The 23541-nt window shown below is 37.3% G+C and overlaps 1 protein-coding gene across 2 annotated transcripts in view; it reads right to left on the reverse strand.

Annotated features, from left to right (window-relative positions):
- CDH13 (cadherin 13) overlaps window positions 1–23541 on the reverse strand; it is a 433086-nt gene that overhangs the window by 266715 nt on the left and 142830 nt on the right. For both annotated transcript variants that reach the window (XM_052685882.1, XM_052685881.1), the window contains exon 3: window positions 18077–18285. In XM_052685882.1, the coding sequence (XP_052541842.1) occupies window positions 18077–18285 (209 nt within the window). The remainder of the gene's footprint in view (window positions 1–18076; window positions 18286–23541) is intronic.

Consider the following 23541-nt stretch of genomic DNA (forward strand, 5'->3'; position numbering starts at 1 on the left):
ATAAATACATTTGCAAAGAAAATACACCTGAGTTTTTGCCAGACTTCATAATGTCACATCAGAATATAAAGGTGGCCTGATACTCAGTGACACTTGTGAGAGCCAGCATCTCACCTCAGTGCCAATGGGCAAAGTCAGGCAAACATTCTGGTGGGCTCCATTGAGCCAGCAGCTGTGCTTTCACTAATGCCAGTGAGGCCCAGAGACAGCAAGCATGCCCAACAGCTGCAGTCTGACATCAATACAAAATATTTGTGCCACACATGATTTAAATCAGACTTAGTTTTGGGTGGACTGTGACTAACTTGATTAGGTTCAAGTCCTTCTGCTAGCAGAAACAGCACTGAGTGAATGTGAAAGATGTATGCGCAGCCCTGGCTTACTGTTTAACAGCCTATCTCATAAATCCTGGTAAAGGCATTCCAGGAAACAGCCAGGAGTGCTGTCACTTGGTGAGCATTTCTCTCAATACTCAGTTGAATGCCAAAGTGTTATTAATGAAGTATTAAAACACCAAATATGAATCTGACTAGAAAACAAAGGTATAAATTTTGATTGCAGCAAATACAACCTTCTCCTCAATCTCAAATTTCCCCACCAGGTACTTTAAATTGCATAAAAACTTTTGCATCCTTTAAATAACAGTTAGCTTTCACCTTTTTCCTTGCCTTTCTCTGATGCACATTTCAGTCAGATCATGCTCATCCATCCTCAGTACTATATATCTCCTTTCATAGCTGCATACAGTAACCTGGTTTAAGGAGCATGAGCTTATAAATCGCCATCCTTTGCCTGCCTTTAAGTAAGGCAGATAAAAAAAAAGAAAAAAGAACCAACATCCTGAGCTAAGATTAAAAGCTGCATTCATATTAAAGAATGGTGTCTTTTTATTATTGAAATTGAAGCTGTAGATTATTCTAAGCTGATAAAGCACTACAGTGGGCAGAGGACTTTCTCATAGTGAACACTGCTGTAAAACAATTTATCTACAAGAAAGGAAACAAGTTTGCATAATCCATTAATGGTTGGTTCGACTTTAGAAGAATTTGCTATATAAGTATCTCACCCTGGGGAACTGATTTGCCAAAATAACTCATGAAAAGATTTGAGCAATTTAACACTGATAATTAATAGGATTTTTCAGTATCACAACGGACAGTGACATCCTCCCACGTAAATTCACTGTCTCACCAGTGAAGAGACAAACTTGGCAGATCAGAAAGCAAAAAGCGAATTAACTCAGCACTTGCAAAAATGCTAAGTAGATTATATGTTTTAACTGATCATCAAAAGGTGTTTTACAGTACTTCACAAACATTCTGTGGTTCAGTAATTATCACTTTAGAAATCTTAATTAATAGTTCATCAATTGTTCAGCTGGCATTTCTAATATTCTGCTGTCACACTGGAGGGTTTGACTAAACATAATCAAGCACCATTATGTCGTTAAACACTTCGCTAGCAATCACATGTTGTGCTTTAAATTTAGGCGTCAATATTAAATCATCAAGAAAGATTACCACAGGTAATTCTCTCATAGTCTCATCAGCAATGCCTTGCCAACTACAGTCCTGTAAAGACTCACAATTTACAGTGAACCTTACCTGCTTTTGTGGTCACATAATTATTTTTATTATGCTTTGTGGCAATGTTGGCTGCCAAAAGAGGTTGTCCTAAATTCCCAGTGTGACAAAAATCAATTTTCAGATGCAAATGAGGGTGCCATAGGTGACATTTTTCATACCCAATAAATTGCTTGTCTGTGGCTTTGAACTAATGGCCACATAAACAAGAGAGATTGGTGCCAAGGTATTGCATTATAATCTTTGCAAAGTTTTATGAGACTCATGCTACAGGCAGCAAAGAGAAACTATACCAAGAGAGGGTGCATGAACAATTTGAGGGAACCTGTGAGGACAGAGTTCTTTATTTATGAGTTGGTTTCCCACTTACAATCTACTTTCTCTCTATGACATCTGCCTGCCACATTTAGCTTATTATTCTCCACTCCTCCTCTTCTCCATCCCTTAACTTTCTTCCCAGTTTCTCTCCTAAAGAAGGTTGTCCAGATGGGATTCCATCCTGTTACTCAATGGCAGTTTCTATTTATCCTCCCTTAAGTGCAAAAGCAGATGCAGAGTGAAGAGCCACTCAGGTGGCCCACAGAACTTCAACTGAAATAGCAGTGGAGCAGAATCAGCATCTCACTGACATCTCGCTGAAGATCTCCTCAGGCAGTTGAATATTCTGCCATTTCAGACTACTTTGTTTACTTCCTAGATGCAAGGATCACAACAAGATCATTCCCAGAAAGGTTTGGTTTTGTTTTCCTTTGAATCACAAGCACTTCAATTTTGTTTTAAGCAATGAAGGAATATATATCATTTTCATGCTATTAAATCTCTGTACTCACACTGCAAATACATTTAAACTTCACAGTTCTAGAAATACAGTGTATCCAGTCGCCAGCATTACCTTTAATAACAGCAAAAGCTTTCTAAGAGACCCCATTGCCCACGTTGGAACAACTACAGTTCAAAAACACAAGTCAACATTTGCACAAAACACTTGCAATTCTTATAGGTTTGTCTGAGGCTTAGCTGGGATATTCACAAACTTTTTGAGCCTGAAAGTTTAGTACGAAATTCCTGAGAGACATTTACTCATACAATACAAACAGAATCACAATAGAAACAGTACTTTGATGGTATGTTGGTAGCATTGTTTACTACTATAGCTTTTCAAACCTCAGAAGTTTTGAGTAAATTTAATTTTTCAAAAGCTAAAGACTTGAATCTTGAAACAACAGATGAATCTTTGTTATTTCACCTTTTTCTCATGTTAGAAATATACAAACAGTACTAAAAAGACAAGGAACTGAATTTTGCAGACATATCCCATCCATGTGCTCAAATAAGATAATAGTTTGGGATTCTAATTTTACAAATACCTTTTAAAACCCTCTCGTGTTGATGTAGTCAAATAATAATATTGCTGCTGATGATACTTAGCCATGAACTTCATGTTCTTTTTGGTTTGGAGGAGAAGGAAGAAAAAAGTATTTTCATTTGCTCCTTGTCTAGCTCTCTCCTCCTGAAACATAATAGCTCCCTCTAAAGTCAAGATGACACTGCGCCTTGACTTTGCCTGTCAGGATCATCAGCACAACTGGGGAGCACAAAAGGCTTCTAATACAGTGCAGACATGACTTGGGAAACATAGTTTTAAACTTTTGCTTATGCCACTTCGCTAGTTGGCCAACTATTATTAGTGTGCTCCTCAGAGACAACAGTTTATTTCTATTGCCAGAGCAACACCTAGCAAGGCATGCATCTGAAATTCAGGGCTTCATGCCATGACCATCCCACCCTGTTCTTATGAAAAGAGAAATTATGATGGAAAGCATGAAACACAGTGTTCCCTGCCTTTTAAGGTCACCAAAGAAATATATTTCACAAGATAGCTAGTATTAATCTAGCTTCCCTGTCAAACACCCTCCATCACTTCATTCCTTTAGTTTTGTAACCCGTGCAAAAGTTTAGAAAGCAAATCTTCAATTCCAAAAGTCCACTTAGTGACTTAGGCTGCTGAATTTCCTGATAAGATGAAGTTCTCTTTGCACTACTGCAGATCATGTAGGAAGTGCCTACCAGTAAACTCCTAGCCAGGAGAGGATCACCTTCCAGTAAGTCCATATCTCACAGTGTCTTCATCCTCTATGACCACTGCAAGTACAACACATTTGCACACCCTGTAGATTGGCAATGGTTATGTAGAGCACTTTTAACTCCATTTTATAGTTCTTCCAGTCTGGGAAGCACACGTAGAAAAATTTCTACTAAAAAGCAGTTCCACAGTCCCAAGCTACTTTTCTACTGTTCAAAGCCACTCATCTACATCAGATTTAAAAATAATACAGCATACTTTTATGAATCCCCAATAAATGGAGAACCACTGAGCTGTATACTTTGTATTCCACATATAAGTACCAAAGACATAAATATACTGGGATAAATGAATCTACACTTGTTTAAAAGTTTCTATAAACAGATATGTCATCAGTCCAGATATTCTCTGCTTTGTTGATGGTTGCTATAAGAACAGATTGTTCCTATTTCTCTGAAGTGAACATGAGACATTCCTTCAGTTAAACCTTTCATAATTAGAACAAAGCACGTAGCAAACCTATCCCTTGTCTTATCTATGTATTTGTAGCTGGAATTCATTAACTTATCAGCACTGATTCCTTTTGAATAGGAAAGTGAGACAAAAAAAAGTGTGCAAATCAATATCAACTGTTAAGTAGAGCTCTTGTTTAGCACAATGACAGATAGGAAAAAAAGAGTTAAGAAACAACTTTCTTGCAGAAAAAAAACATTCTTAATATTTAATACAAGAATTTCTACAGTGAATTACATAAATTTTAACATGGAACAATTAACTTAAGGCAAGAAGAATTTTTTGGAGATGAGCATAAGGTCATATTTGTTTGAATATCCACTCTGTACAACCTGATCTATCTGTAGGTGTCCCTTGTTCATTGCAGGGGAGTTGGACTAAGTGACCTTCAAAGGTCCCTTCCAACCCAAATGATTCTATGATTTCTCTGTGCCAAATAATTCAATCTTTCTAGAGAACAGAAAAGTCAGTGAGTTCTACACAGCAGGCTGCAACAAGATCTCCAGGATGCCTGTCTGCCCTGAAACTGAGTTCATGCAACCCAACAGGTGGTTTAGACTGGACATAAATCAATAACCAAGAGATGGCCTTTATTTCAAGATTGTGTGGACTGTGCCTGCAAACTACTCCCATTATTTTATCTCTCTGAACTTCTTACTTCTAATATATTTAAAGTGCACCTCCATTTCATATATAGAAATTGGAGGCAGAACAATTTAAAGGTGGAAATTTTCAATTACCTAACAATTTTTCCCTTTGTCCAGCCTGTAATTTGCTTGAAAAGCCTTTGTGCAAGATTTCTTTACTACATGTATAAACAAGATCCTACAAGCCACAATCTTTGATGGTATTTCAACATTGCTATGAGAAAACCAAGGAAAATAAATGCAAATCCAAAATGTTTTTGCCCTCTCGTTTCACCTTCCTAAATACATACGCTTACACTGGAATCCAGAGCCTTGCTATTGTGTAGAGCCAAGATTTTCTTCACCTTATTTTTTCATTTTATAATTTTAAAGAATGAGGCTTAATCATGTCACTTATCTAATTCACAATTGTTCTGAAGCACACTTTCTATTAATAAAATGATACTAAACACAGCCTAATGCATTAAGTGCTAATTGAGGAAAAGACACAATAATTACCAGTGGTGACAAGGAATCAAGACACTAAATTCAAGAAAAAAAAAAAAACAAAAGAAATCCACACTATCAAAATCCACACAAAATCGTTAACTACCGCATAGTTTTGTGACACTATGAGATACAGTAAATACATCCTTCAAGTAAGCCAGCTACTTTTCTGTTAAGCAGACAAATACTAAAGCAGTTATTTCCCTTTTATAATATTTTTATTTCCCATTATTTTTCCTGTAATCAATTCTCATATTAAATGCTGCATATTACTCATATTATAGAAAGAAGAACTGCCATTTGGGATACAGATGATTGAACAGATGTTAAATTTATTAAGCATCATAGTCTTGATAAGAACCTGCCTTATAGTATTTACAGATTTCAGATAAAAGCTGGGAGAAATTACAATCAATACATGAAGTCTGTACCAAACCAAGATGTTTGAAACTTCTGAGATCCTTTAAAGAACTGCTTGATCAAAAAAGATTAATTTTGCAAAGATTCAGATGAAGGCATGAATATCACTTAAAATGGCAGAATAAGTTATTTTTTCTGTTTTGTAGATATGTAAGATGATTGGCTTAGTGTGACTACCCAATAACCATCTGCACAATTAATATTTTATAGAATATATCAACATTATGTTAATAGCATCCAATAGAGAGGACCATACACCAAATGATCATCCCACTATTACAAGCAGTTCTCCTGCAACTGAACATGGAAGCATTAATAATTAACAGGAAGGTCACCCTCAAATAAATTTTGATTTGGACACTTCTCATGGCAGATTTATGAGTAAATTCAAAGCTCATTAAAGTTGGTGAAATGATTCCTATTGACTTAATGGAGTTTGCATTTAGTGTACTGCTTTCTATGCTTTCCTGATTAATTACACGGATTTGTGAATAGTCATGCCTAAAATCAACCCTGTAACATAAAGCTTCAATCCTTACCTCGCATATGCATATAACTTGGTCAGCAATGAGTTTATGCATCACATATGAGCCAAAACCACAGAATCAAACCTTCCTCAGCTCTGATGTTCAGTCTTTGAAGTTTTAACATCCTCTTTTCTTACTGTCACCTTAATTCCTCATTTGAGGGTCAATATGAAGCACGTCAGACAAGTCTGATTTTATCAGCTCTAGAAGGATGAATGTTGGGAATAGGGGGAATAGAGCAATCCACCCAAAGATATCACAGTACAGTAGCAGAGAAAATTCCACTGTCTGCAGATGAAGCGAGTTACTTAACCCATCCTGCACAGCTTCCTAAATATACAAGGACACATTTTGATCTACTCAGACAGGAGTAAGCAGGGTCTTAAGGATCCTGTGCCTCACCCATCTTCAGTAATACACATGGTGATGGGGTAATGAAAAAGGACAGGAAATAGGCAGGGCTTGCATGATATTAAATTGATCACATAGAAGAGCTGACACTTTCCGCCTTGACCTTCTTCCACTGCAACCACTTGCCTTTGCTGTTAACCAGAATACAAGGGAGAGTAAGTAAAAATTGCTCAAAAGTAACAGATTACAGGTAATATTGAAACGGAATGGATAGAAATAACTGCATTGATGTTAAGATGATGATTTCAAGAAGTAGGTACATTACTTCATTGAAAATTTGTTATATCATTCCTCTTTTTGTAAACACAAAACCACCTATACTATGCATATACTCCTAAAGCGATATTTTTCTGCTGTTTCTACGCATGTAACTAGAAATCAAATACATGCAAACATTCTCAATAAACCTCTCAGTATTAAGGTTGGGTTTTGGATATGATTGATGGCAATAAATCAGAAGTCAATTATTAATGACATCTCTTTGACCCAGTACCAAAGCTATTAACAAACCTCCCATTTCCTAAACCAGGCATTCAACTTAGTTGTTTTTAATCCTAGCAAGAAATTCTGCTGCAAATGGCTGGTAGGAATCACATATAAAATCAAACGTGGGACACCAGTGAAATAATCACCTTAATCTATGGCAAGAGCTTATAGCTTTCTATAGAGACCACAACAAGAGCAAAATACAGTCTGAATATTCTTGTGGCCAGATGCTGCCATGCTGGAGCACAATCACAGGGTACAACTGGTCCCAACAGGGGTTTTATCTACCAACAAAATATTTCAGCAGTCATGAATTTCCTTTCAAATAGGAGTGGCTGACTTATTTAAACTTAGGAGAAGAAAGTCAAGGATATGAGAATATTCATCCTGTGCAGAGAACAAACTATAATGCGTGATATATTTCAGCTAATCAGGAATTTTGAATTTACTGGAAGCTTTGTCAGTGAGTTCAAAGATCTGAACCAAATTATTATACCTCAAGAGAGCACTCCAGTGCCTTATTTCAAGAGAGCTGACATGCTATTTTATCACTACACTGTTGTGTCTGAAGGAAGTCCTTCGCACTTTGATACAGCCTTTTATTTAAAGCATTCAGAGCACAATAGGTATCAAATTTCTTTCTAACATTTCTTTCTTAGTAAGATCAAGACTATGTCAAGGTGGTACTAATGCACCCTACAGTCAGTGCACATAGAAAGTTTTGAACATCACCTAGGACAGTCCTGTACCACACAGGATCACACCCCTTAAATTTTTTTATATCAAAAAAACAATATGCCAACATTTGAGAATGGCAGTTTCATACAAAGGTTAACAAACATATTCATTCATCTTTCTTCTGGGTGATTAGAAGATACATATTTATGTAACTATAAAGCTAATACTCTTAGAGCTAGATCCATTTCTTCTTTTAAAAGATATACAGTATCTTAAAAAGTTGCATATTCTACAGCCGTGACTCATTTTTCCCAAAATCACTCTTTAATTCTAAAGATAGAAAAGAAACAAAAGACAAAAAGATTGAGATAATTTCTCTTCAGTTCAAACATATGCTAAGTGATTCAGTAAATATTGAGCACCATCAACCACAAGGGTGTTTGCTGACTTGCAGATAAACTAAAGCATATCTGTTCCTTGTAGTAGTTTGAACAGCTGGTGTCTAAATGATTTTTCATTGCTAAAACTTAGATCAAACCATTTTATCAGAACAGTTACTAGAAATACTTTAACAAATTTATTCTCATCACTCCCCAGCAAATTTCTTGCTTACTTTATGCAGCAAACATTCATAGCCAGGTTCTGCTAGAAAGCTGGAGGTAAAATTTCACCTACCCTTTCCAATCAGCATAGTTGCCTATCAGTTATTTTCAATAAAATAAAATTCTCAGAGCAACTTCAGCAGCAGCAGAAGTATTTGCAGCAAGCAATTTCTGGCCATAGCAGGACAATTGGCCACTTCACAGGATCACGGAATGACTTCAGTTGGAAGGGACCTTGAAGATCACCCAACTCCAACCCATCTGCTGCGTGCCGGTTGCCACCTGGTAGACCAGGATGCCCCTCCAGCCTGGCCTCAAATGCCTCCAGGGATTGGCATCCACAAATCCTCTGAGGAAATGGAACTGCTTGCCCTTCCACCTTCTTCTTTGATTACTCTCCCTACATACTCCCTCAGTAAGAGGAGATATATATATGTAGCAAGCAAAACTATTTTTTCCTAAGATGGATCAACTGCTTAATTCAAACATTATTCAGCTTGATTTGGTGGTGAAATAAGTGAGAAGCTGAATGATTAATAACTCCAAGATGACTCCACACATTAACAGAGATGTTTATTACATAGACATAACATTAAGCTTTAACTCTGTCATTCTTATGCTGAATTCTTTAACCTCCAAGTTATTCTAGGGATCTGAGACAACAAACCGTAAAATAAGACAAAGAATTGTTCTTCAAACCAACAGAATTACAATGATCAACAAACAAGGAATTTCAGGTCCAGAAGGAGACATCTGTCCTTGCAGTGGCAAGATAAATTAATGACAGAGGGACAAGTGTAAATTTTTATCCCATAATGCTCCATTAAATGCTTAAGATGTGTGCTGAGATAGGTGCTACTATAATAAACATAATAAATGTTCCTACACATTTGTGAGAATCAGCATGGAACTGTTGGGGCGATCATTAGGAATGATCATGGATGTCTATGATGGAGAGAAATTTCTAAGATCATTTGTACATGTGAACAATTTCTCATACTATGGCTCCCTTTCAAATCCACCCTGTTTCTGCAGGCTGCTAGAAAAGATTATAGTGGGAGAACCAACAGCTATATTTTGCACCTCTGACATATAAATGTGCCTTGAATTCACGTTTGAACACAGCTTTGTTTGATTTTCACTCAGAATTGTCTCCATCCCTTAATAAATCTGAGGCATCATTGGTGAAACTGGGATAGCTATCATATATTGACTTAATTCCTGCATGATGAGTGAAAGAACATGGAAGAAACTGAGATGTTCTGTTGTGTACCAGAAGGGTCACTGGTTCTTCTGGCTTCTGTAACACTTTTATTCATCATGGATTGAGGATATTAGGGATAATGTCAATTTCAGTATGACATGGAAATCACCATGCCCTTTTCAGAAACTTATTTTAAAAATGGCTCCATTCTTATCCTGATGAGAAAAAAGCTTTAGGAAATACGCATTAATAGTACAATCACCTATGCAAGTATCTCTATACATGTATGCAACTACTTTTTTATTATTTGCTATTTTTACTGATTTGTGTATTCATACACACATGCACACATTCTCTGGGTACTCAGTGGTTACACTTTAAGGATTCTACAAAAAGAAAGCCATCTTGTAAGTGTAAGATATTACGTATCCTATGAGACATTTACTTATCCTTTATGATCTTACTTAATGTTTTACTAAATCATGTTTAGCCTGTTGCCTTCCTTCTTATATGCTCATTTACTACAATGAATTTTAAATTTAAACCTTTTCTAAATGCTTCCTTTAAATGTTCCCACATCCATAGTACAATTCTCCCACAATTTCATCAATAGTTTTGAGAAATTATCACACAGTGTAAGTGCAGTTTCTCCATATCATCAAAATACTTTCAAGCTACAGTTCTGAGTCAAGCTTGGGAAAAAAAAAAAAAACAAAACAACTATGTCAGTGCAGGGTGATTTATCACTCTTCCACAAAATTCAGTGGAATTTTTTTTTAAATGGATAAAGGACAGTTAGCATCCTAGATCATAAAAAAATGATAATTCAATTCAAAAGGTCTTCACACAACTCATCTTCCATTCAAGCTTTCAGAAAAATGTTTTAGTGTTAAGAAGTAGATAGGTTTTTCTCAGTATTCTGTGCAGGGGTGAATTTTAATTCAGCTAGAAGACTTAAGTAACTTTCAAACAATCTCACTATGAGATTTATGGATGTTTTGCCATTAAGCCTTATGGATGAAGGATAAGACCCAAGTGTGTTTTAAAAGAAAATAGAATAAAAATTGGTTGCTTTCCAGAACTGCATTTGGTCCCGAGTTTCCACAGAAACCTTATATTTATGCCAGATGCACAGCAAGCAATAGTAAAACAAACCCGTGGATGATACCTGTTACTGCAGAGAGAACAGAAAGCCTAAACGCAATTCAACGCTGACAGAACAAATGATTTTAAATGGTGAGGTTTTTTTAATTGAAAAATGCTAATTTAAAATATTTTTGCTTGATGTTTTTCATGAGTAATTTGGACTCATTACCAAAGATTGCAGTTGGTTCAAAACACCATCTCATTTCACCCTGGATTCCCTGTTAGACCTATTCTATACTTGTCTTAGCTGTGTTTGCTACTGGAAAGCACAAAGTTCTTTTTCCAGGATAAACACTTCCCCAGTTTGTGTGGAATCTGAATGAAAATTACTCAGAGGAAAGCACTGAACATTCACAGAAGCTAACACCTTCTTGTTTCACAGTCAATTATTCATGGTTCCAGTCTATAAGACCATTTTTCTCTCCTTAAATAACCAAGCACACCTCATTTACATGCTGAAGCTGTGCACTGAAGGAAAGGGAAGGAAAGCTAGCCTACACACTTGACCCAAGCATTTATGCACACGATGAATAAACTAAGAAGACACGCTTTGACCAAATAGGGAATGTTACATTAATGAAAACCACCAGTGGCTCATGGTTCTTACAGTTTTTACTCTAGTATTCAACACAATATGTAATTGCTGCCATGGCAACTGCCACAACTCTTGGCACTAAGATAATTCTCAGATAAATGGATCTTTGTCAGAGCGAACTCCAAAGACAGTCTATATGAAAACTGCATTTCTTTGGTGGTGGGAATTTGCAGAGTTAAGTTGGAAGGATAAATTTAGTGCAGGCCTGAGGGGAAGCACCAGCCCAGCAATAAAAGCAAGGCTCTGCTGTAGAGGTGAGCAAAGGGGAAGCGTGGCTGCATGTGAAAAGTCATAACCCTGTGCACTACACCATGGCACGTGGAGGGTCAGCTGGCAGTGTCCTGGGGAAGAGGTACAGGAATCACTTCTTTATGGCACTGCCAGGCAGAAATCCTGCTTTGTGGGTTTGACCTAAAGCCTGCTGCAATCTGATTACTCCAGGAGGCTCTGGATCAGACCGAAGGATAAAAAGGGAAATTAAGTGACTGGAATTTTTGTAGAAGATAGCTTATTTCAGTGGCTGAGGAGATTTACTATAATAAAGGAACTGTTTCCAAACAGCAAGTGGAGGCTTTTTATAAAAATATAGAGAAAAAAAAAAAAAAGGCAGCTAAGAGATACTAAAGAATGACCCATTGATGAGAACAAGATCTTGCTTTCATTAACATTAATTAAGATGTATTCTGTGAAACATGCACTGTAGCATTGCATCCTTCCACTGATGATTAAGATGGGGAAGAGACATTTACCACAATTTCATCAACCCACAGGTGTTATATCCTGAAGTCACTTACAGCTCAGATTTTAATGCATGAAGTCCAAGTCAATCAGTGTTTGCAGTGTTATAAAGAGCAGAAGCAATAGAAAGTTGTTCATTTCACAACTAATAGGGGAAGATTACTATGTTAAGTTTTCTGGCAACTGAGCATAAAAACAAGAAGAGACATTTAGACATTTTTCTTTGTTTGCTCTTTACAAAAACTCATGTTTATATGCCTAAGGGAAACCAACATGTCCAAAGGGGAAGCATCTCCACAGATTCTCTGGAAGTAATTCTATTCTACATGCTGTTTCGATCAGTGTAATAATTCATAGGTATGTCATATTGATATACCTCTGTGACTTACTTTATTTTGTGCCTTAAAATGAAAAGCAGAACATGGTGTTTTATTTATCCAATGCATTACTTATTGTAGTAACTGCTATATGCAAATCTAATAATACGAAACTCTTCCAGACTGCTTGTCAATATCTCATATGAGATTCCATCTTTATGCTTTTGCACAGTTATTTTCAGCCTATTTAGAACTCTATTCTAAACTGGAAAAATGTTAGCATACATTAATTGGAACAATTGCTTGCTATATCAGAGAGGTTGATTCTTGATCTTACTTTCCAAATGAATTATTGAACTGCCAGATTACAAAACTCAACCACTCACTTCCTTGTGCAAGTATTTTTTTCTGCAAGAGAATCATAATAAGATTATTGATCCTTTCTCATCTGTTCTAAGGCAAAAAGCTATGCATGTAGGATTTAAGGCTCTGGGTGCTTTTTATTTCATATCAATAAAATTTGCAATCTTCATACTTCAAGGATAAAACAGAAGTAAGGCATAAATAAGAAACACTAGCATTTAAATCCAAGGAGTTTAGTTTCATTATTAGGGTTATTTTTATATATATATATATATATTTTTTTTTTTTTTTTTTTAATATAATTATTTCATTATTTGATACTTTAGGAAATAGAGGCACAGGCATTAAGGCAGTGATTTAATAGAAGAAGGAATTCAGGCCTGCAAAGCAGCAGGGCAAGCTCCACACCAGGCTGCATCTCCCATCCTCTCTTTAATAAACTGAGCTGACATTGGGAAAACAATACTTTGAGAGAAGGAAATGCACGAGCAGTCTGTCTGACCAGCCCCTCGCTGTTACGAAGTGGACTGGACAGAGTAGCAGGACTCCTGCAACCTCATTCCCTTCGATGTGAGCTGCTGCTGGAGACAATTTTAAACTTTCCTCATCTACAACATGCTGTCTCAGGGAGCGCTCCTCCCTCTTATCTCTTCTTTTCCTTTTTCATCTAGTGCCTGAAAAGTGTCCTGAGGGTTTGACAGTTTCTAATTTAATCATTTCATCCTTCTGTATGGAAGACTGCTGTGAAGTTACTACCAGCCTGGAATTTCTGAATATCTGCCTGTCCTCTTATCTGCTTTGGTGCCAGACTCTTGATATCTAACTCCCCTCACACAGCGTCTGTGATGCTGTAACAAATAGAAGTTCCAAATAATTCTCTTTGCTGTGGAAAATAAAGGCTGCATTTGCCACCACACACACAAAAAAAGCCCATCTGTAGAGAAAAATTGTTTCCTAAGGATTTCTTTTAGCAAAAAGTCTACTAGGAGTTTAGTTATTAAAACCAGCATTAGATTATAAAGTAGAAGCAGTACTAAGAAATACCCATTTTATTTAGCCTTGGAGGACACAATTCATTTCCCAGCCAGCTGCATTCTTCAATGCACCCTTTTTAATGGGCCTCTAAAAACAGTTTAGCTATACCTTGTCCTTCACAAAAGCAGACTTTTAAAGTAAACAAATAAATGCTTTCGCTAATGTCCGGTCAAATGCTCAGATGTGATGAAATTTCCCTCTACTAGTCCTTTAAAACAAAGCAGGCACTCAATGAGGCATAATTTTGAATTATTGCCACTTATCAATTCTGTCAGTTTGTTCCTTAGTAGGGTTCCATGAGTGATTTATTTTTCCATTAGAGATCCCTTGCAGTTCCATGAATTATTTAGAACGAGCCTAAAGTTCATTTTTAGGACTCCTGGGTGAATTAAAACATTTCCACGTATATTTATTTAATGTCACAAGCAGTCAAGTCCTGACCATGTGAAAGATAATTAAGCAAACATAAGTAGAGCATAAGCACAGACATACGCCTCATCAGCGCTGCCCCAAGCTGAAAGTAAGTGGACTTCATTCCTTCCACTGTCACACAGCACTCTGGCTGCCCACGGGTACAAGTATGTACAAACACTTACCTAAAAAGACACCACCACCCTATAATGCTGCACCCTCCATGTGCCCATGGCAACTCTTCTGTGCACTCACACCCCACATCTGACAGAAATCTAACATACAGGACTCCAGCTCTTCTGTCACTAGCTGTACAGCATTCTGTGGTCAGAAAGCAACAGCCAAGTAGGCTGATGATGCTGAGGAACCATCCATCTCCTCGCATTGCAGTCTCAGCCATCCTGTGATGGAAAGCTGCAGACTCTGCAGAGCTCATATGTCTCTGGCAGAAGGGTAAGGAAACATGACCTTTAGACTCAAAAAGCAGAATTGTACCGCAAGTGGTACTCGAACAGCCACTGACTGTATTAGAGCCTTGGAGGTACTTAATCACTTACGACTGATCAGTGAGGCCATCTAGAATCTTCCCACATCTTCAGCAGGAAATAATCATATACCTCTACCACTAGAATACCAATAGCTTTCTGCTCTTCTTAAACTTTAAATACTTCTGATATTCCTCTCAAGTATGTTTGGTAGTAATTACCCTCCAAAGTTCCAGGAATTACACTATCTTCTTCCAGGCTTAATCTGCATGTCAGCACATTAGAGATCATTGTCATCAGTCATTTCCATACATGTTGGGAAACTAATATTAGCAAGATTAACAATGGGATTTCACAGATGCAGGCACATGCTTTCAGTAAAGAACTGGCAGTTGCCAACAATGGGGAAATATATACTAACTCCTTAAAAATTTGCCCAGAGAGGTCGTGGATGCTCCATCACTGGAGGTGTTCAAGGCCAGGTTGGACGGGGCCCGGGGTAGCTTGGTCTAGTATTAGACATGTGCATATGGCAGGGGAGGGTTGGAGCTTGATGACCCTTGAGGTCCCTTCCAACCCAAGCCATTCTATGATTCTATGATTATCCCTTAATTAAACAAGGTACTTTAAGTACTGAATGCTGAGCAACGCTCTGACATGTGATCATCATAACCCTACAAGATCATGCTGAAATATTAGGGCTCCATCTGAGCACTTCTTAGCCAAGGCTTCTTGCCTTAACAGATGGAGCTGTTCTGCTGTTTCCATGCTTACACATTCAGCCCATAAAAGTAGAAGATTCTGTTCCAATTTACCGGAAAAATCACATCAGATAGGATGCTGTAATCTTTATATCTTTCTGAGGAATGACGAACAGAAAGACTGTCTCCTATGTTTAAAATAGGCAAATAATAGACAAAATAGTTGATAAAAATATTTAAGAGCTACAGAATACTAGCTGAGGTCAAGTAGGACAACCAGCCCCAAGACATTTGTATCATCTCGAAGAAGCGTTGATCCTCATTACATGGATTTTTCAGCTCACAGTAATGCATCACCTAAATCCCAAAGGCACTGTACACACCAAGGATCTACATGCCAAAAGAACAGTGTTTTAGTTTTGAGCTGAATTTCAAAACTCATAAAGAGCTGGTGAATACAGGTAGAGATAATGTTATAAGGTTGCTCTGCATAGCCACACATAAGGGAAGACTGGCAAGGAGCAGAATATGTCAGGTCCAGACTGGCCTTCTCTCTCTGAAGCAATACAAAGTGGTTGTAACAGAATCTAGGAATTGGCTTCTGAACACGGACAGTCTGATGATAAGTTCCAACAATGTGTTAATATTAATTGAACATTTTGAAAAAATACAGTCCAGAACCAGAATAGAATATAAAGAGAAAAGACCACTAATAAAGCTCTGTTGTAGTCAGCACAAATGCACATTTGTTAATTTCTGCTCAGGTAGCAAAACTACCCCAAGATCGTAACTTCCACAGAATATGTCCATTAAAAAGGCAGGGAAGAGTTGCTTCTCTAAGTAAATCAGTATAACAGCATCAGAATATGATTCTTAGAGAATCGGATCTTCATAAAGAAACCAATCCCATTAAGTTTAACTCTAGCCTTCCAGTTGGGATGTTTCAAACTTCTCTGTGGATTCAGTAAATTCCAACTGGAGAACGATAATCACCATATTAAAACAGCTCCTAAGCTTTCAAAACCTAGAGTTAAATCAAAATCATGATCACATTCTTGTGAATGCACCAAAAGGAACACGTCTTGCTAGTTTGAGACCAAGGACAGCTAAACGCCTGGGTCATCTGAGCTACTTTTTGTACTCTGAGTTTGATGGTGCGTGGTCCTGAATCCACAGCTCTGACACATAAGAATCTCTCAAGTATGACTTTGTTAAAATTGAACTTTCTGAAGATATGGCATATTTAAATAAAATTAAATTCCCTCTCAGTGTTCCGATCAGCTCTCTGCACAGTTACACATTCTGATACTTTTCCCCTGCTAGCAATCTGCATTCACATCTCGTGCTGCTTAAAGCACAGATCAAAACCTTTCCTCAGCCACAGACTTTCAGAAGTTTGTTCACCCTTAAAGCTAAGTTTTTTTAAATGAAAAACTGAAGTTATGCTAAGCTATTGTTAGAAACACAATGAAAACTTCAACAGCTGAAAGTTGAAATACCAAAATAAAACAACAGGTAAGTGATTCTCATCATGGCTTCTTGATTCCAGTACTAGATTTAATTGTACAGGAAATCACTGTCTTGCTTGCCTTTTTACTAAATGCCAGGATACAGAAATGAAGGCAACCTTACATCCTTTCTGTTACTCTCATGGGCACGGAGAAAACATTTCACTCAATTTGTGAAGCACTTTTCCCCAAAATATATGGTTGGTATTACACTGAAATTCCAAACTGGGAAAAAAATGGATACAGAAATAAGTGGGCAGAGCCGATGTAATTTGCCATAATGCAATGGAAAGTACAGCAATGACACTGAGTCTGTGAAGTCCCAGGCTGCAGTAAGTGAGGATATGCTCAAATGCAACAATCCTGAGCACAGAAACAAAGGAATAGAATCTGCTTACGCTTAGAAGGCCTCAGGTAGGCAAGGATCTCCAGCAAAAACCCCTAACCTCCACTGCCAATTCTTAAATGAGGGCTGGGAAGGGGTGGATCCTGGCTCCAGCCTTTCCACCACTCAGGTTCATTGCATACACCTGAGCTCCCCCAGGTTGGCCCTGCCTTCCCACCAGGTGTTCAATCACTGCTTCAAGCTGTGACTTCGCATTTCTGCTACAGTGGAACAAACTCAACAGTGCAGATAGACATAGTGACAGAGAGTAAATATGGATTGGGATTTGCATGCAGAAGTTGATGTAGTATAATATATAATGGCATCAGATAAGCAGACCTGTATGAAAATTTAACTTCCACAGCATAGAACTAATTTCCATGTCCTTAAGACTTACAACAAATATGAAGCAGTAAATTCTAAATTAAATATTTTGAGTATGACTTTTCCATTTGTAGTTATTGCCAAACTGGTTATCTGGCCTAAGTACATCAGAAGAAGTTGCCAATTTTGATACTTACACTCTCTCATTTAAGTCAATTCTGTATGAATATTTAGTATTTACACCTGAAGATGTAATACATCTTTCAAAATCTGCAAAATTTATAATCTATTATGTTGAGCTAAGTGCTAAATTGTTACAGCAATACCTGGATGGAATTTTGATCTCTTTGCTAACAGATTCAATCTGCTTATAGTCCTGGATGGCACATGTAAATACCTAGCAGCTTAGTATTTTGTATTTATCTTACCTTTAATGCACCGTGCTTCTCATTAGCTCCAACAATCAAAATTTCTGCCATATCCTCAGCATGCTCAGATCGTGCGTGGACAAACAAAGCTCTGCCAGCTTCTGATACATTCTTCAGTGCAACTAAAGACCCGTCGTGTTCCACCTTAAAGTCTGGGTTAGAAACTTCGAAGTTCAATTTGTTATTCCCCTTGCAGTCATCAAACACCACTGGGGAAGAAAAGAAATAAAAAGAAAAGTGAGAAAACTTAAGTTTAAGTATCCACTTTGGAATACAGACTTCAGAAGTTTTCACGTTGCTGGCTTATGTACAGATCTCGTGGAGAAATGGCTCCAATCTAAGGGAATACTTTCAAACATTATATTTGTATGGCTATAATATTTCATAGACAAACTTATGAATGTGCAGTTTCAGAAGGATGAGGAGATTATGGCCATACTAACTGGGGAAGGAGGAAATAAACCCACATTAGACATGAACATTTTCTGATCACTCAAAAGCACAGAATGCACACTAATTTCACAAACTGGGCAACAGCAATAGTGGCCTTGCTGTTCTCCCCCTTCACTGTAACAAGTGAGATGTAAAGGCTCTTCCACTGCCCAAGTGGTTTCAGAAATCCGATGTATTTTTCTTTAGTTTTGCTGTTGGCGGTTTGCAAAATATGCAATTTCACATTCTACTGCAAAAGGGTTACATAATTAAAGAAAAAAAACAATTATAGTATTTCTTACTATTCTTATTAACCACCTGTAGAGTGATGCATGAGCTGCACTACCAATATACACAAGAAGAACTCTTATTTAAAAAACAGCTTTCACTTTCACTGTTTCACTTCATATGAAATACTTAAAATATTTATGAAAGCCAACAGAAAGAGAAAAAACATCCCAAAAGATAAAGATGTGACACTGCTTCATGTTCCTTCTCTGAGCCCAGTAGATTCACTTTGCTCAAAACACTGCCATAAACATTACTGGTGTAATTACAGCCATATGATTAAGAGGTCTTCAGAAACTTCTGATTTCTAAGCAAACTTTTTCTGTTTTGACATCTGAATGACATATTTACATGTGTGCTGCTTTATTATTTTTTTTTCCCCCTAGACAACTTGCTCTATAATCATACCTGTTCCTCAAGTTACTGTGCTGTAGAATTTTGCTTATCTGTATGCTCCTGCTATTTTGATTTTACATTTCAATTCCATTGCACCTTTAAAAGCTGCCCTACAGACAGGGATACAGACTAGAGATGATCAAACACAATAGTTTTACTGAAAACAAAGCACTTGTAGTAATTTTCTAAATTCATTGTATGGATTATATTGTTCTGTCTGATTGGTATTTTTAAAGGGAAAAAAAAGTAAATCCTAGATTCTGTCATGGCTTGGCCTAATCCAAGAGGTAAAACAAAGACGTTCCCATAGTGGATGACCATACATTTGCCACTTCATTGAATTTTGCTGAAAGCAAGAGAGATTATAAATAAAAAAAGAAACCAGAAGGATTTTGATGGAAGGTTCTTTGTTGGCAAGGCCTCCCTTGGTGTTAAACCACCCCTTGCAGCTGATGTCGGTGATATGACAGGCATTTAACAGATTCTCTGTAATCTCCTAAAGCTATCAGCCCACTAAAAGACGAAATTTCCCTGTTACCACAAATGTGGGAAATTGAAATTCTCTATGCTAATCACTGTATAGATTACAGTCTTGATGAATTATGAGTGGATTCTCATTTAACTTATTCTTCTCCACCCTTTATAAAACAATGGCACAGTGCCTTTGGCAGGTACCCTGTCATACTGCATCAGCCTGTACTTCTCACAGTCCAAAGCTGCTGGTGACCTAGTGGTCTATTAATAGCACACAACTGGAAGATTTGGCATCTCTATTTGACAAATTCATCACGTCTAGAATAAGATGTCTCTCAGCAAAGCTTAAATAAAAGAATAGAAAGCCTAACAACTATGACAGAGAAACAATTTAAAACCAAATGTCAGAGTCTGAGTGATAGTATGGCCAAATAGCACAGGACACATTCAGAAAGCAGCCACTCTCAGTTATTTTCCTACAACAGAGGCTGCTGGGAGCACGCCTCTCCCACCTTGCTACTCAGCATCATATTTCTTGAGGTGCTTGCATTGCTGCCATTTGCATGCATTGTGGAAATTCAAGGGCCACATGCAGAGCTGACACATGGAATTAGAAGTGGTAGTTGAATATATATTTTACATTCACGTGGAGTCATGAATTTGGAACTTTCAGACCTTCTGTATTTGCTCGGATCTTGGTCCTGCTTTATGAAACTGCACTTTTTCCAACAAAGAGCAGAAGCAAACTTGCTTAAAAGTGAGAAACTTTTCTTACCATATCTCATCCAAAAGCACTGATGCTTTCTATTCCCAAGTCTACCACAGAAACGAAGGTATTTGACAAGGTTAGTAGCAAGGAGAAGGAAAGAAAATGAAAGGGCTATAAGAAATAGTGATATGTAGGAGAGAAATTAGAAGTGGATGGAAGGAGATGAAGCGATCATAAGGATAGAGAACACTGAAGATTATGTGGACCAAGGGCCAACAGTGATGAAGTAGAAGCAAACTGTTAAATTATTATGAGAGTTGAAAAGAAATGTAGCCTTAGATAAAATCTCTATTCTGAAGTGAGAGGCAAATGAGAAATTTATGAAAGCAATGATGCCTTCTGGACTGGGATTACCAGGGAACATCGCAGGAGATTGTATTAAATTCCAAATAATTCTCACAGTGCCCCTCACCAGGAACACCTGCATCAAAAAACTCATGCTGATTCTGGGAAAAAGCCAATGAAGATACCCAAAATTGTACACAAGCTGTCTGTACCAAGCTCCAGTACCAGCTATGTGGCCCATGGAGCTACTCCTGACACCAACCACACTTCCCTGCCCTGCCAGACACCCTAGTGAGATCTTTGGACGTTCAGTAGCTAGCTCAGATTCTAATCACTGTACCCTACTGTTCCAGCTAGGTGAGTGCTGAGCTAGCTTTGATGCTGGAAAGAGCCTGGAATCTCTCCTAGGACTGATGGAAACTTGGGCATGGGACTGAGATGCTCTGAAACCAACACGAACAAGCACGTGGAAGAAGAAAGGAAACACTTAAGAGAGCTCCACTGAGACGAAGTGTGATCTAAGTTGCTATTGTATTTCTCTTTTCAGAAATAAAACATGCCATTAAAAACAGTTGTCTTAATAAGAACTTTTCAGATTAATATTTAAACAGTGCCCAAATAACAAAAAATAAAAGTAGTTACCAAAGCCTGTGTCAGCTGGATGGATTTGCTCTAAGGAGTCTGCTAAGGGGAGAAAGGAAACAAAACCATCTGGCAGTCTAACATGAAAATGTTGTCTCCCAGTATATAACATTTTGCTGTCTGACAACCATGATGACATATATTTATGATGTATTATGTTTGTAATGTGCGTTCCTCACAGAGATTAGGTATGAGGAAAGCCATGGGACAGATGACTGACATTATTCATACTACCCATCTGCAATATAATGGATTGGATGAGCAGTAACCTGTTGAGCATCCACATGCACTAAATCTTCCCACATCCCTTTACACACTCCCTTGGTGTTAGAGCTTAGGAAGTTTAGCTAGACTGTAGGCTCTCCAGAGCAAAGACTGCTTGTTTCCTCTGCATCTGTAGAGCACTCGAAAAAAAATTATTTATGGTTGGTGCTCCAGGTGCTGCAGAAGGGCAAAAAATTAATAATAGGAGTTGTTCAGCTATAGTCATAAATTAGAATTTTGGAAATGCTGTAACAGACGACTACAAAGTGACTGTGTCTCATTGTCAAGAACTCAATAGGCAATTAAAAGAAATGATCTAATGTTTATTTACATGAAGGCAGAATTCTTAATTTATTGATGCATATATGACTCTTCTGATGTTGCTAGTCATGCTCCAGCTGCCAAATGAACATCTTTATTGTGCTTAATATGCCATATGGTAAGAGACAGGCTCCAAAACTCCATACAAGCAAAATGAAAATACTGCCAAGCATCTCCCAATGAAAAACAACACTCATGTCACTCATCTCTCTCTGTTCATTTCTCAGCCTCCTGTACTAGACTTCTATTGCTTTCTGTAAGAAAGCACGTGAGATGTTCAGATATTTTTGTCTACTTTGGTCACTGACTTTATCAGAATCAAGGCAACTACAAAAAGGATTCTTCTGTAAGACCACAAATCCATATTGTAATGATGAAAAACCAAAGCTGTGATTTGAAATACTACCTTTAAAAGATCTCAGCAAGAAATTTCAAGTTCCCAGTATTGTACATCCTATACTGTTGTCATGATGTGCCACATAAGTTTCTGTACAACTGCAAACGTTTTAAGGAGCACCATTTTAAAATATTGGAAGATTAACAGTTGGATCTCTCTTGTAAACTATGTGAGAAGAAAAAATGCCAAACTAGATTTCTTATATCCAAATGCACATTAAACTGATATATTCTTTCTTCTTTCAAAGTCATTTTTTTTTGAAGTTTAATTTGATTCTCAGAAGTTTAATTTGTTTTCAACAGAAATACAGAATCCGTAATTTTCTCTCTGACAAAATCTCCACAGAGGTATTTTGAATAATTAAATACACACATTTATCTATAAACACACAGAACTTACTCTGTATGTCTCTCTATATGTGCACACAAATTTTTATGTTAGCTAATGATGGCTAGCAACAAAACAGGTCTTTAACTGAGGAAATTGCACATTGAAAATACATACCAAACACAGATTCTTAATTATTATGTCAATGAACGCTAGGATCCTTTTTGTAAATACAGTCTAGCCTTGTTCAAATCAGCGGGATTTATAGTATCAACATTATTTTATCCTACATTGTTATTTTCTAATCTATTTTAAGACGTAATTGAAATGATGAGTCGTTTTCTACTACAGAAAACTGTAGCTGAGAGGGGTGTAGAGAGTGAGAAAAGTATGTTACAGCTGCACAAAGGCAAGTTAACTTTCCAGCCCAGCAGGGAAACCTCATCTGGGCTAAAAAGTCTTCCCTGATCAAAGATATTAGCAAAATATAAAAGTTAGACAGAAAGTATTAAACAGACATTGATCTTCATTAGTTACATAGAGAAAAGTGATGGTTGAAGGAAATAGAAATGCCTCTGAGTGCTGGACTATATAAAAATTCACAAACTGCCATGACCTGCCATGGCTCTTGTTAGCAATAAACAATGGCAAACAAAAATGGCAAACTAAATCCCAGAAACGACACAGTCAACACTTAATTCCAACCTTTTGTAGAAAAATAACTTCTTAGGGCATAAGGCAATTAGAAGACATGCTGAAAGATGGAAACCAGGAATGAATGGCATAGAAACACCGCTAGGAAGTGACTGCTTTCACTCCACAACCATGTTTTGGGAGCAAGCAACAGTACAGTTTCCTTCCAAGCTATAA

Source organism: Tympanuchus pallidicinctus, unplaced genomic scaffold (assembly GCF_026119805.1).
Source record: "Tympanuchus pallidicinctus isolate F22 unplaced genomic scaffold, pur_lepc_1.0 scaffold22, whole genome shotgun sequence".
Lineage (NCBI taxonomy): Eukaryota > Metazoa > Chordata > Aves > Galliformes > Phasianidae > Tympanuchus > Tympanuchus pallidicinctus.